At 37.9% G+C, this 15,632-nt stretch overlaps 1 protein-coding gene across 2 annotated transcripts; it reads left to right on the forward strand.

Moving 5' to 3' along the window:
* The first annotated feature begins 4,459 nt into the window (after window positions 1-4,459).
* Window positions 4,460-12,664, forward strand: ARGLU1 (arginine and glutamate rich 1). 2 transcript variants are annotated; one of them, XM_058185555.1, is made up of 4 exons: window positions 4,460-5,002; window positions 7,809-8,034; window positions 10,279-10,362; window positions 11,855-12,664. In XM_058185555.1, exons 1-4 carry the CDS (start codon window positions 4,650-4,652, stop codon window positions 12,017-12,019), a joined length of 828 nt encoding a protein of 275 aa, XP_058041538.1. In that variant the 5' UTR covers window positions 4,460-4,649; the 3' UTR covers window positions 12,020-12,664. The 2 variants fall into 2 exon arrangements, with proteins under 2 accessions (XP_058041538.1, XP_058041539.1); XM_058185556.1 differs by lacking the exons at window positions 10,279-10,362; window positions 11,855-12,664 and adding an exon at window positions 9,789-9,895.
* The last annotated feature ends 2,968 nt before the right edge of the window (window positions 12,665-15,632 follow it).

Raw genomic sequence — 15,632 nt, forward strand, 5'->3', positions numbered from 1 at the left:
GTCCCGGTGTTTGGAGGCCGTACGGGTCTGGATGGGGAGAAACAGGCTCAAGCTTAATCCCTCCAAGACGGAGTGGCTGTGGATGCCGGCATCCCGATTCAGCCAGCTGCAACCGCGGCTGGCTGTTGAAGCAGTTATTGGCCCCAAAGGATAGGGTGCGCAACTTGGGTGTCCTCCTGGATGATCGGCTGTCGTTTGAAGATCATTTGACGGCCGTCTCCAGGAGGGCCTTCCACCAGGTTCGCCTGGTTCGGCAGTTGCGCCCCTTCCTTGATCGGGATGCCTTATGCACGGTCACTCACGCGCTCGTTACCTCTCGCTTGGATTATTGTAACGCTCTCTACATGGGGCTCCCCTTGAAGTGCGTCCGGAGGCTTCAGTTAGTCCAGAACGCAGCTGCGCGGGTGATAGAGGGAGCTGCACGCAGCTCCCATGTAACACCTCTCCTGCGCAGGCTGCACTGGCTACCTGTGGCCTCTCGGGTGCACTTTAAGGTGTTAGTCACGACCTTTAAGGCGCTCCATGGCTTAGGACCTGGGTACTTACGGGACCGCCTGCTGCTACCACATGCCTCCCACCGACCCGTACGCTCTCACAGAGAGGGACTCCTCAGGGTGCCGTCCGCCAAACAATGTCGGCTGGCGGCCCCCAGGGGACGGGCCTTCTCTGTGGGGGCTCCCACACTCTGGAACGAACTCCCCCCGGGCTTACGCCAGATATCTGACCTTCGGACATTCCGTCGCGAACTGAAAACATATCTCTTTATTCGCGCGGGGCTGGCTTGAATGGAATTTTAAACTCAAATTTTTAGCAATTTTAATGGGGTTTTTGGTTTTATGGTAAATTTCTTAAATTTTTCAGGCTCATTTAATAAGTTTTTAATTGATATTTTAACTCTGTATATTGTTCTTTGTTGGTTTTATTCTGCCTGTACACCGCCCTGAGTCCTTCGGGAGAAGGGCGGTATAAAAATCAAATAAATAAATAAATAAATAAATAAAATAAATAAAGAGGTAAGGTAAGGTTTTTTCCTATCTGCAATTACTGTAAGCCAAAATTTGTCTGATTTATATCACTGTATTTAAATCATTTAGAGAAAGAAAACTGATGAGAGGACAATAGCTATTAATGTTGTGCATACCATCAGGCTGCAAAAATTCTACCATGAAAAACAGGGTATGACTGCCATTTAATTTCAAAAGTGATGATCTAGATCAGGGGTCTCCAAACCCTAGGCTGTGGACCGGCACCAGTTCACAGCCCACCAGAAACTGGCCCATGTGAGCGATGCCCCATTTGTGCATGGAGGGGATCCAGGCAGCACACGAAACCATGCCCTCCCAGTCCACAGAAAAAACACCCTTCAACGAACCAGCCCCTGGTGCCCAAAAGGTTGGGGGGACACTGATCATTGATCTTCTGTAACTTGACTGACTCACATAACAGAGAAGCATAAGGATCTGCTCAGGATGCTCCTTAACAACTTGAGTTGATCTTCCTTTTGTTGTATATTTATAACCATTCTTGGGAGGAGGGGGGGAGGCTCCTAACTATACTAGGATTGTGGGGAACATCTGGCAACTTAAGAATTCTCACAAAATGATTGCTAAGGATCCCATCCGCCCATATGCCTTGCTAAAATACCTTTTTTTTTAAAAAAATCTTTATTTTTGACTCTCTTTTGTGGCCTTTAGAACTACCACCACCACTTAGCCTATAAACTTAAGAATTTTTATAAATATATTTCAGTATTATAATTTAATAGCATTATATCAGCAGTTTTAGCTTTTAATTTTCTTTTATTTCATGTTAGTTTCAATGGTATTATTGAAACAGACGTAATTTTTCTTGCTGGCATTTTATGGCAGAAATAAAATATTTGATTGGCAGATCAAGTAAAAGGAAAAAGGGCTTGTTCATTCATTAAAAAGCCATGGTAATTTACAGCACTTGTTTAGCAGGAGGCACATTCTAATTCTCCTGCCCTTCTCTACCCACCTGGATCAACTTTAAAGTTCCTTACTTTTTCGGTGTAGTTGAGCACATTTTCTAAAAGAGGGAAAATCACCGGGCAATGCTCAGTGTGGTTGAAGAATTCAAACTATTTCAATATTAGTAAATGATTTAGCATGGAAATCCTGAGCTCAATAAGAGTTTAAACTTTTAGCAAGCATTAGAACAAGTAGATACTTAAGAGTGGTTTCTATGTTGTTAACTTCAAGGAAGTTGGTTAGGGAACCTAGAGCTACAGTTGAAGCTGTAGTTTGACATTTAGCAGGTACAGCTTAGCAAATCAGGTCCATTTTAAATTTTCTTTTTATAATTAATTTGTAACCAATAACATTTAGAATCACGTACTTTCTTGTTGGATTACAAATACATTTTATTTGTTGTGTATCTTGCCCACAGAATATTGCTGAATATGTCATGTGTGCACAAGCTGGTTTTGCAAAGCCATCATAAACTGGAGATGGAAGTCCTCTATAGTATCCTGCTTGAGTAGGGTGACCAGATGTACCACAAAAGGAGGACATGTCCTGATTTTTGTCTTCAAGCCCAGTGTCTGGCAGGCATAGCCTTAAATCAAATTTCTATTTCTTTTTTAGTATTTACCAGGTATCTCTTCCTGAGTAACTTTTCTTTGCCATACCAGTTTCCTAATAAGTGCTAACCACAACTTTACAAATTCCACTGTAACCTTAATTAGTATCCTAAGGTTGCTTGCACTACTGCCTGAAATTGTAATACCGTAATCAATTACACACTGAGGTTTTGTTTCCTAACTGGCTCTAGCACATTCCTGCCATTGAAAAACCAGTCTTTCTCATGCTGGAAAAAGTTAATTACATGTACATGTAGACATAATTAAAAATGTTTTTGCAGTTTTTCCTGATAATTTTTGTTGCAGAGGCCAAGAATATTAACCAATTACTATGTCCTTTTCTTCCATTTGTCCTTCTTTCCAATTGTCAGTGTCACCCCTTGCTTGTTCAGATATTCAGATATAAAAATTTAATTAATAATAATAATAATAATAATAATAATAATAATAATAATAATAATAATAATAATAATAATAATAATAATAATATCAGGCGCTCTGAGTTTGAGTAGATCAAACACATTTTATCTTGACAAGGGAAGGAAATTTTGCAAGGCACAAATAGGAAGGATTCTTCTAATGATCTTTTCTCTAGTAGTGTGCACTGCTATTTTGGAAACAACCTTGAATAGAATGGAATAAAAATAAAAATAAAAATAGAAATAGGAATAGAATAGAATAGAATAGAATAGAACAGAACAGAACAGAACAGAACAGAACAGAACAGAATTCTTAAGGATACCAGCAACAGTCATAAGTGGAAGGAGATGATGGAAGGAGATAGGAACGATGAGAAGATTAATAGTAATGCAGACTTAGTAATGAGTTTGAGTGCTGAGGGAATTATTTGTTTAGCAGAATGATGGCATTTGGGGAAAAAACTGTTCTTGTGTCTAGTTGTTCCGATGTGCAGGGCTCTATAGCAGAGCTCTCCAACCTTGGCAACTTTTTAAGAGTTGTGGACTTCAACTCCCTGAATTCCTCAGCCAGTTTTGCTGGGAGTTGAAGTCCACAAGTCTTAAAAGTTGCCAATGCTGGAGACCCCTGCTCTATAACGTCATTTTGAGGGTAGGAGTTGAAACAGTTTATGTCCAGGATGTGAGGGATCTGTAAATATTTTCACAGCTCTCTTTTTGATTTGTGCAGTATACAGGTCCTCAATGGAAGGCAGGTTGGTAGCAGTTGTTTTTTCCGCAGTTCTGAAGTCCGTGTCTGTCTTGTTGGGTTGCAGAACATGGAATCCAAGGCACTTATTAGTTATTAAACAAATTGGGAAAGGAAAGCTGTAATTTTGTGTAACTGTAGATAAGCTTCCTTTCAATTCAAATTAAAATTAACTCAGTGAGGCAAAGCTCCTGGCGGGGGTACATAGAAAATGGCCATCCCATTGAGAGCCTCATACTTAGCAAGTTTTAAGTCGAGGACTACTGTACACGATGGCATACATTGGTTACGGGGCAAATGCGGCTATGCGTTTTGCCGTTCTCTTTTATTATGATTGTAATTGTGATCATATTTGAAACAACGTGCGATTCCTACTTCGAAACTGAGCCTCCGCTCACGGGTTCTGTCCCCGTTTTGCAGCGCGTTCTCAAACTACCCATCGCCGGACCTTGAACGGACTCGGCTCTTTCCGTAACACGCCGTAAGCCGCGAAAACACTCGAGTGTCGTCGTCGTCGTCACCACCCTCCCCGCCCCCGCTCCGCTTAGCATTCCCCCGCATATTCGGCTACTCCCGGAAAACCCCGTCTCTTCGGGCATTTCCGTAGAGGACTGCGGCGCTTTCCCTTTCTTAGGCGCGCCGTCGAGGTGCATTGTGGGCGAGCGCAGTGGATCCTGGGGCGGAGGAAGGAGGAGAATTCCCCCGTCTTAGAGTCGGGCCGTCGCCGCCATCTTGTCTCGCTGTCGCCGCCGGGCCTTGGGCCTGCTGTGCCGAGGGGCCCGCGAGGTGGACGTGGTGCACCCAGCGGCCCCGCGTGGATCCTGGAGGTCCCTTTAGGGCCGCGCTGAGGACCGCCACACCGGCGTTCGCTGAGGCGCTCGGGATGGGCCGCTCCCGCTCGCGGAGCTCGTCCCACTCCAAGCGCGTCAAGAGCTCCAAGCACAACAAGAAGAACCGGAGCCGGTCTCGGTCCCGTTCGCGGGAGAAAGAGCGGGCCCGCAAGCGCTCCAAGTCGCGGGAGGGCAAACGGAGTCGCCGGAGGGAGTCCCGCTCCAGGTCCCGCTCCAACACCGCGCCCTCCCGCCGCGAACGAGATCGCGACCGGGAACGCGCCTCCTCCCCGCCCGACCGCATCGACATCTTCGGCCGGACGGTCAGCAAGCGAAGCAGCCTCGATGAGAAGCAGAAGCGGGAGGAGGAGGAAAAGAAGGCCGAGTTCGAGCGGCAGCGGAAAATGTAAGCTGGGCGGATGGCGGGGGTGGCGCCTTCGTTCCTGTCGGGATGGACGGGCGGCGGTTTCTGAAGGGTTGGCGGGAGGCAGCTCAACGATGCAAAAAATCAACATGCGCATCCGCCGTTAAACCGGCGGTGGGGAATCGCTGGATTAGGCCTGGAGTGCTGGATAGCAGATTTGAAGTTATAGTTGCAACCTGCCAGAAGACGTAAGTGGGGAGGAATGGATTGGACCTGGTTAGTGTTTGGATGGGGACCACAAGGAGATCAACGAAGCTGTGGATTGGAAAAACGTCTTCTTGGGAGAGGATGTCAAACCATGCTTCCATATTGTTGTCTGGGAAAAACAAAAACAAAAAACACCTTGGACCTTATTTGTGTACTCATCAGAAACTTGAATGTGACTCAAGGATATTGTAACTTTATTACTTCCCAGTACAGGAACAAGATAATAAATTTATATTAAAATATCCTCAGGACAATTCTTAGCTATTTTGACCCGTTTCCCCCTTTTCAGCTCCCCTTTTCTAAGAGCAATAATCAGTTTTCTAACTGCAAGCTTTGCAGTTCCTTTTTTCTACATGATTCTGATACTTCCATAGTAGAGTACATTTTATTTGAGCACAATATTTCATGTATTAGTAAAGAAGATAAGTGGGGGAGGAGCAGGAAGTAGCTGACTATATTCAACAAGAGTTAGCATGATGGTTTCAATTTACATTTTCAATATGCTATTATTAGGATTATAATTATTATGAAGAAATTTCATTTTCATTTTTTTTATTTGGTATACTGCCATAGCCTTGAGTATTAAGATAAATTTTCCTTGCCGCAGTCTTTGTTTTTCATAATCAATTTTGTTACTATCTATATGTACACTTAAGGAAGTTCACTGATAATTTTTGTAAAATAGCATTTTCTAATTTCTAATAAACCTTGCTGAGCAGCTTCCATGAATACATCCCAATGTTCTTTTACTGCTAAAAATAATAATAAAAAGCGTAGTCCGAGCTGTTGTGATTAATGCATCTGCTTTTTTAACTTGTGTAGAAAGGGAAGAGTTTCCTCTGTGTAAACAATTATGTTGTTTTACATTATATTTATCATATTGGTTTTACAGATTCATTTTGACGGAAGGCCTATACCAGTCTTGTGATTTGTGTAACATTGCTGTGGGAAGTGCAATGCTTGCATTAAAACGTCAGTTTCTATCATAACAATGAGAAGTTTGCACCCCAATTCAAACTGAAATGTGGAATGTCACAGGGGTTGAGATGGCCGGTTGATACTAAGTCATAAAATCTTAACTGAATTTCTATTTAACTAGACATCGCTGGTAACAAAAGTTGATTAGCACTTTGATACTGTCAAAATCAGTGTCTGGATAGTTGGCATTACAGAATCAGTTGGTTAAAACAAGGTTAAATATCAAAAAGGTGATGGAAAACAATGGATACTTAAAAGATAGATCGGCAAGAACACATTACTACAGTGCCTGCTTTGCTTTTTATTGAAGACCAAATACTTTGAGGTATCAAAATGAATGCAATTCCATTTTCACAAAGTATCATTTAACTGGATAGAGGAGAATATTTGTACATCTTTTTATTCGCGCGGGGCTGGCTTAAATTGATTTTAACAAATTTTTAAATTCTTAGAAATTAATTTTAAATGGGGTTTTTTAGCTTATTATATATTTTACTTCTCAGGCCAATTTTAAAATAAGTTTTTTAACTGCATTTTAAATTTGTATATTGTACCGTCTGTTTTATTCTTGCCTGTACACCGCCCTGAGTCCTTCGGGAGAAGGGCGGTATAGAAATCAAATAAATAAATAAATAAATAAATAAATACATACATACATACATACATACATACATACATACTCAGGGTTGAAATGAGAGTCTCTTTGGTGCTCTCTGACTGTGACTGTTTTCTTGCAGACATTTCATTAGCCAAACTAGGTAACATCAGTGATAGTAGGGAATGGGATCAAAGCGCACCAAGGAGCCCTAACTGGATAATATTTAATATGCTTCATTAAAATCTAAGGAATTTATACTCCAGTCTAAATTTGTTCCTTGCTTTTATGACATAGTAAAAACTAGGAATATAAATTACATCAGTAAAATATTCCCATCTATACATTTCTACTATGTGTTCAAAAGAATTTATTCTAACATAATAACGTTAACAATAGACATAAATTGCAGCTATGGCTGATAATGGGTTGATCGTTTTATTCAAGATGATTAAAAAAATTAAAAAAATAATAATTTTAATTAATTTTTGCATTACATTTGCATTTTGTCCTGCTGAATAATTAATTGTTGTTTGACAGTAATTTGACAACACATTTCACTGCGTGAAATAAGTTCTCTGATGAATTGTCCTGAAGTGCTAGATTTTAACACTTGAGTTCTGTGTTATAACCGAAGAGATGTAATTTATTTCTGTGAAACACATTCTTCCATTCCATTATTCTTGCATCATGTATCTATCATGGTCTTTTGTATTTATTTTGGCTTTGATAAATTTTGATAGTAAATATGCTTATAAATTGTAAGGTGTTTGATCCATCTAAAGATTTATGTAATTGCATTTGGAAAGCAATGCTTCGAATCTTGTATTTCTCTTCCTATAAGTATTTTTGTTCCTAAAATTATTTCCTAAGTTTTTATTGTATGAACTGTCAACATTTGCATATTACAATGTGTAAGCATGATGTATGCAACTGGTTATTGCTGAAGTGTGATGAAGAATTTAATTTTCTTGATATTTGAAAGCGTATATATTTCTCTCCCTGTAGTCGGCAACAAGAAATAGAAGAGAAACTTATTGAAGAAGAGACGGCCAGAAGAGTGGAGGAGCTTGTAGCAAAGCGAGTGGAGGAAGAACTGGAGAAGCGGAAAGATGAAATTGAGCGGGAAGTTCTCCGCAGGGTGGAGGAGGCTAAGCGCATCATGGAAAAACAGTTGCTCGAAGAACTCGAGCGACAGCGACAAGCTGAACTTGCTGCACAAAAGGCCAGAGAGGTAACGCTCGGTCGTTTGGAAAGTAGAGACAGTCCATGGCAAAACTTTCAGTGTTGGGTTGTGCCTCCTGTTACGTTGAGAAGGAGATGGAATACAGCAAATCTAATTCCTTTCTTGTGTAAACTTGCATTGCTGCGAAACCTAATTTCTAACTTATTCAGAGGAGCTAACTGATACCTCAAACATTCTTCCAAAACCTGTGAAAGGATACTTGAATTTTAATGGAACTGGCCTACTTATTTGAGACTTGTTTGAAACTTTTGCCATGGCTGCAGGATATATCCACAGTTCTTTCTTAACTGGGGGAATGGGTTGAACAATCTGTGACTTTGTATCCTTCATTTGTTTTGTTTTATTTAGACTGTAAGAGGCTTTATGCCTTCAGTCAGCAAGAAAAAAAATAATAACAGCAGGGTCCATCATTGAGCTGCAATGCCTTATCTTAAAGAAAGAGTTTTTCTTGTTTTTCCTCTAAGGCAGTCATGCATTCCTCTTGAGTACACAGTGGAGTAACTCTGGAACTGTGGTCCCATTCACTTTCACAAAAGGCCTATGCCAAATTCATGAGATCCATTTTTTTACCAGTGCTACTAACAACTCCTTCTTTTTCTCTAGACTAGAGAGTTGTAAAAGAGCAGGTTGTCCATGTCTGAAGTTGAGCTAAACATGTGACTTCTTCTGTCAGCAGCTGGAGCAGAAGCTGAAAATGTCTTTCTGTGAGACAGTAATTTGCTACTGGAGGTTTTAATGCTTGTCAGCACTAATCACTCCAGGATCCCCAAATTTTAAAGTTCTTTTTAAACTTTCTTAAAAGTAGTGCTGAATTAAACAACACTCTCCATGCTTTCCTGTATTATGATTTGATTAGTTGCTTTTAATCAATTTTTAGTTGATAATAGGAAAGACGTTTTAGTAAGATACTTTTTAATATAATACAATATGATTAAAAATTTTTAAAAATGCATGTGATGAAAATTCATTTTAATTCTACAAATCAAGATTTTGGCTTTACATAAATGCTGAATTATATAAAATTTCAAATCTTTTTGGAAATTCTAATGGATTTTGGCTGAAATCATGGTTCCTCACCATTCTAAGAGCAGATTAAACAGTAGTCAGTGAGTAGTCATATTAGGACTTTTACTGTGAAGCATAACCTTGAATTCCTGGAGTGAAGGGTGCAAACCTGTAGCTGGTTACTAAACATAGCAAGAAATATTTCTTCAAATACTTGCTTTGTTCTTATTAAACTATATTTTTGTGCAGACCTCAGGCTGTTTACAAAAACTGCCGAATATAAAATAATTTGAATATTTATTATGCTAATTGAAGTTACTCTTGCAATCTTTTTGCTTATGAGTTGCATAACAAAGTTTCTTTAAACTTTTAAAAAGAAACCTACATTTTATTTCTATATCATACTTTCAATGGACTCCTGAATACCAGTTTAAATGGTAGAAGGACAGTTTAATACTGTCTTTAAACTTGTCACACTATAAGATGTTCAGTCCATTTGCCCATAAAGGAAGCCCATAGTTCTACAGAATATGGATTACCATTTGTACTTTTTGCTAACAGTAAATGTATTTTTTCTTATTAATTGTTTGCTTAGGAATGTTTTACATATTTTTTGTTCCTTCTTACCGTAAACATCTGCATTCTTCAGCTCAGCCTTCCTTGTATGTTGTTTCTTTATAAATGGTTGAGCTGCTGATGCAGGCATTGCCAAGCTAACAGTACAAATCATTTTAAAGAGGAAGCTGGCGCGTATGGCAGCCGAGGAGCACACTCTGCAGGACACTGGACAAGACAGTAAATATTCAACTTTTAATGCTGATTAAAGGAGTATAGGTAAAGAATGCGTAGGTATACATAATTGGTGAGACAAACTATTCACTTTATTTATATTTTAAATATTACTCTTTTAATTTGGTAAATGCTATCCAGTTTTGTAGTTGTCCTTGTTGATTTGTGTGATATTAAAATGCTAGTAATAATTGGCTAGGATTCTCTGATTATGGAGGGTTTAGTTGGTTGCTGTTTGTTTGGATTGGGAGGGATGATTTAAATTTAGAGCTAGAGACCAATTTTAGTGGTTGCACAGTTTGCTGTTTGAAAGACAAGAGGGTGGCTATAAAGCTGTCCCTTTAAGTCAGTGCACAGAAGGAATTTCTAGGAAGACTAGTGCAGATGGCTAAGTGAGTATTTTACTTTTCTAACATCTTACCCTATCCTCCCCTTTAGGAGGAAGAGCGTGCAAAGCGTGAGGAACTTGAACGAATACTAGAAGAGAATAACAGAAAAATTGCAGAAGCACAAGCTAAATTGGTAAGTTTAGTTTTACTATCATTGAGAGATAAAGCAGTAAATCTATGAAGGAGGTGAAGTAGGATTACTGAACATAAATTACAGGTTAAGATTTGCCTAATGTCACCGATTCTTAGGCCCATAATTTTGTCGAAAAATGTTTATCTCTTTGTTGGGAGGTGGTCCTAATCTCTTTCTTTTCACTCCCTGAAATCTGCTTTGGAAATATTGGGGAAGCCAACCACTGTACTGGTAGTCTAAATTTATCATCAGTTAACAATGCACCTTGCCCCAAAATATTTTACAGTCTAGATTGGCACTTCTGATGGCTATGTCTTCCCCCTGGTTACATATCGTATTTTGGATGTTAGGCAACTGGCCCACATTTATGGGTCACATGACTGATTTATGATTATTATTTTTTTTGCAAGAAACCAACATTTCCAACAAAAATTGCTCACTGGGGACAATGGTTCACTTAATGACAGCTAAATAAATGTGGTAAATTTGGGTCGATCATGTGTGCCTTGACTTAATGACTCTCATGCTATTCACTGGAAATTCTGAGCTTAATTACAGTCATAAAATCAAGGGCCACCTGTACAGAAGCAAAAATGGTCGATCTGAGATATTCAAACACCCAGCTTTCGTTTTGGCCCTTAAATCTATGAATGTTATCAAATTGTTAATATAATAAGAGAACGTTATTAAATATGGGACTTGAGAATTGTTGTGTGGTTTTTTTTAATTTAGTATCATTAAATGAAAATGAATTCAAATTCTGTTCTAGTGTCAGTGTTTATTAAAATCAGAATCTCATGTGCATACTTCTGTAATTATGTATAATTTTCCCTGTTGTTACAAAAAAAAAATGCAATGATAAAAACACAATATAAAAATTGGATAAAGTAATTCTTAACTTTCGTCCTAGAATTCTTAACTCCTAGCTTTTAATTTGCACTAGGAGCTGTATCACAGATCAGATTATACGTGACTCTTTAGGTTGAATTCATAAATTAAGGATATAGGAGAGATACTCCAATGTACAAATTAATTCTAGATGGATTGACTAAATCTGATCTTGTAACATCCTTGTGGTCCTACATCATTTTAGATAGCAATCTTTTCCTGGGTGATTTTAAACTTCAAGCATCTTGGGTCAATATTTCTCAGCTACTTTTGATTTTATAGTTCCAAATAGTTTTACTAATGTTCTTACTGGAACATTATTTAATCTTGCTTGCTCCTCTCAGCTTCTTTGTTTTGATTCTTGCTTATAATCTGTGTCCTGTCACCACTTTTTTAAAATGAAATTGTAATAGGAAACAATGTAAAAATGGCTTATTTTCTTTGAGTAATCCAAGACTATTTATGGGTGTTGCACTGTTTCCCCTAATGGTAAAGAATGAAATCAGCTCTTTTCAACAAAGATATGTTAGCATCACAAAGTTATATATAATGTTATGCAAGGAGTATAAAATATAATCTAAACTCTCTTGTTTTCTGGTTACAGGCTGAAGAACAATTGAAAATTGTTGAAGAACAAAGAAAAATTCATGAGGAGAGGATGAAACTAGAACAAGAAAGACAACGTCAACAAAAGGAAGAACAAAAAATGATCCTAGGCAAGGGAAAAACTAGGCCAAAACTGTCATTCTCACTAAAGACTCAGGATTAAATTTCAGCTCCGAACTCTTAATGAAAATTGGGGGGGGAAATCTTTGTATAGTAGCTTCATGTTGAAGTGGTTTTTTTTTTTTTATTTTCTTTGGTGATTATTTTTTTTGGGGACATCTGAAAAGTTAGCTTGTTCTAATAGGGGCTGTGCTCTGCATCTCTTATTTTAACGTCTGTTAAGTTAAATCCTTATCAGATCATTGTCTTAAAGATTAAATCTATTCTTATCTTTTTTGATTCTGTGATAAAGTGGTTTGATGCAGATCAGGTCACCTTATTAATTATGTATGGTCTGATAAGGTTTTTACTACCCGCTGATCTCAGAGTTATACTCTGATGCTAACTATTAAAGCTGGTTTTATTTTGCTAACTTTAAAAAAAAGTTTGGCAAATATATTGATAAATTCCCACAGTGTACTGGATCCTCAGTGGTTCGTTATACCAGTGTCTATTGATACTATTCCACTATTGTGCTTGATGTTCCTGATACAGGTAAGGAAAAAGTTGGACAGTGTTGCTGGAGATGTGTAAAGGGAGTTCAGTATTGTCTCTACTAGAATTGTTTTTATTCCACTGATAAAACTCAACCAGCATTCCCAATTGTGTAAATAAACCAATTTGCTGAATAAAATAAAACTTAAATTCATATGTTTTAAGTAACTTTTTTAGTGCATGTATATTTTATGCTAATAAAACTTATTTTCCTCAAATCAGGCACACTTTGGAGTTAAGTTCACCAACATTTTTCATACTTTCAGAGCCAAGATAACACTGCAGTTTGAAATTATTGTCCTGTTAAATGGCTCTTGCTGGTTTAATGATGGTTTTTTACACTGATGGGGCACTTATTTCAACTATGCATTTACTGTCTTTTTGGCAAGGACCTTGATAACTACTATCATGTTTCCTTACATAATAAAATTGTGGACTGGATACTCGGTTCAGTTTCAAAACCAATTGCCATGGAGTGTTATGGAGTTCTGTTTGAGGACAGCTTTGGTCTTGTAATTAGTTTAATAGTTTTTGGATCCCCAACCTGAACATGATGGGCAAATAAAACTGGCCACATAGTTTAAAACGATCTTATTAAAGAGTATTCCATTTTTACGATCCTGTAATCCCTTAATTCAGTACTGTGTTCCTGAAAATATTCACAGGCACTTTTGGGCATAACAGTTCATTACAGTAATTTTGTAACTTTTTTTTGCCAATGTTGTAAAATTAAATAAAGATTAAGTTTCCAAGTAATTGCTAGTCCTTCTAGAGGGTGCAACACTTGCATCTTGCTTGTTTTTGGCAGTTCCCTAAATTCTTTTTCACATGTAGGTTGAACCTTGTCATGTACTATTTCTTCTAGACTTGCAGTATCCTTAGTTAATGTTCTGATTCCAGTATTTAAATCAAAATATCAACAACAATGGTACCCATTTAATTTTGTTTTTATGTAACATCAATTGTATCAAGTTTCCAGTATGTGGCATAGGTTGAACAGACTCCTGTTTTGCTTGCACGAAGTACGGAATGAAAGATCATGAAGTATACAGTTAAACAGTCGGTATCTCTGAAGATGTTTTAAATAAATTAATATTGCTGTGACCATTGTGCTGTTCTTAATTTAATCAGACTAAAATAAAGCAGTAATGCCTGGGAGTTTCAGATTATTTCAAATCTCAACAGTTGATTATAAAAAATTAATTGCTCTGATGCTGTAACTAGAAGCATTCCTTTGGAAGAGACCATTTGAAATTTCAATTACTAAAAGTACTAATTGTACATTGCTATTTTCAAATCTCGGACTCTTGTGCATACAGCTTATATCAAATTGTTATATCAAATGAATCAGATACAGAGTTTGCTTTTGCCAAAGCACAGTACATTCTCTGAAGTGTAGAGGGAAGATGTAATCAATTTTTCCCCCTCCCCATGTGCATCTTGTACATATGCAGAGGATTCTGGAACCTTCTGGATTATATTTTCACAGGTCCAGGCAATCTCAAGGAAGGGATCAATTAGGAATCAGTCATCAATCCCAAGTCAAAAGTCTTCCCGGAAAACATGGATTGAAGCATTTTTATTTAGTTAGTTTTCACAGTTTGCTATAAGAGTACTTCATTTGGGAAATGTACTTTTTAATATATATTTGCCTTATAAATGTTGTATATCCAGTTATGCAATAATTTCACTGAGGAAATAGACTTGGGAGTGTTTGACCTGTTTGTTTTGCTTTGCTACAACTTCCTCTGTTTTATTTCCCCTAAAAATCCCATCACTAAAAATGTGTTCACTTTATTATCAAACCTTAGCAAGATAATGCTCTGGGTTGCGCTTGACCTTGGGGAGAAGAAGGGCTTTGTATTGCTGATGCCAGCATATGGGCTGTCAAAAAGAAAAATATTGCATACTACAACTTGTTCTATCTGGGGCTACATTTGGTGAGTGCCTCAAAGTTGATGCAAAATGAAAAGTTGCTAGTCGATGAAAGCTGCCAGTAAAATTTAAAAAAAACAAAACTGAATGCTTTGCGGAATGCTGTTTAATTTCCAGCAAGTCTTTGTGCATAGAACTGACCCTGGTTCGTTCATCCCAGATCGAAATGTGGAAAGTACCACTTACCATATGAGATCAGGAGCACTGTATTTTGGAGGAGGATGTACAGGCTATCTTTAACCTTGTAGATCTTGAATGGTGCCTTCCCTGATGGTATTCAGGAGGGCCATGGAAATGGCTCTTCCACAGACCCCTTAATCAAAATGTTATTAATTGGCTTTTAAAGAGTTGAAATATTGTCACTTAATATAGGTGCTCAAGTTAAGTTGTAATGTGGGGTTGGTTATAAGTTATAATTTTTATAAGGTGTTTTTTTAATTGAGGGGATCTTTGTTGTGTTGGCAATACAAAATGTGATTATAAATAAATGCTAAGTTGCAAAATAAAATGGGTAGTTCTTAAAAAAGGGAGCAAGAACTGCAAAGCCCTAATAGTAATGAACAAAACTTACACAACAGTGGCTGTGTGTGTGTATGTACATATACATTACATATATATGTATTTATTTATGTGTGTGTATATACCGTACATTACATATATGTATGTATAATGTATTTATGTATGTGTGTGAGCGCGTATGGCTCTCCGTTATAGGAAACGATCCTGTGCTTGTGTGCTGCTCAGCATAAAAGCTTTATTCAGCAGAAATACTTCAGTGGAAACCCAACTATTAGCAATGTCCCAAATAAAATATGTGGAAAATAAATTAATACATCTTGATCAAAACTGCAACAAAAAATTTAGACTTTCCCAATTCTTCCTGTAATTAAAAATAGCTAAAATAGCTTCACCAAGCATGCTGAAATATAATTGGCGTTTCTAGCTATCCTGCAAAAGCCGCTAGTGAAGAAACTGCCAATAGGCTGAACTTGAGGTACAGCTGGAGCTCAAGTCTGATTCATTCAGAATTACGTTTTGTAATCAGTTGTGTTAATAAAACCATCTCTTCCTAGACAAGGAAAAGTGGTTCCATTCCTTGATTAATATCCTTCCCTATGTGTATATAACAAGCGTGCTACTTGTTTCTAAAGCTTTCCTGCTACCAGGAAACATGGTGTTTGCCTTAA

This window comes from Ahaetulla prasina, chromosome 5 (genome assembly GCF_028640845.1).
Source record: "Ahaetulla prasina isolate Xishuangbanna chromosome 5, ASM2864084v1, whole genome shotgun sequence".
Classification (NCBI taxonomy): domain Eukaryota; kingdom Metazoa; phylum Chordata; class Lepidosauria; order Squamata; family Colubridae; genus Ahaetulla; species Ahaetulla prasina.

Coding starts and splice junctions, on each gene's coding strand:
- ARGLU1 (XM_058185555.1), top strand. CDS start 4,650: ATGGGCCGCTCCCGCTCGCGGAGCTCGTCCCACTCCAAGCGCGTCAAG. Junction 5,003..7,808: donor TTCGAGCGGCAGCGGAAAAT/GTAAGCTGGGCG, acceptor CTCTCCCTGTAG/TCGGCAACAAGAAATAGAAG. Junction 8,035..10,278: donor CTGCACAAAAGGCCAGAGAG/GTAACGCTCGGT, acceptor CCTCCCCTTTAG/GAGGAAGAGCGTGCAAAGCG.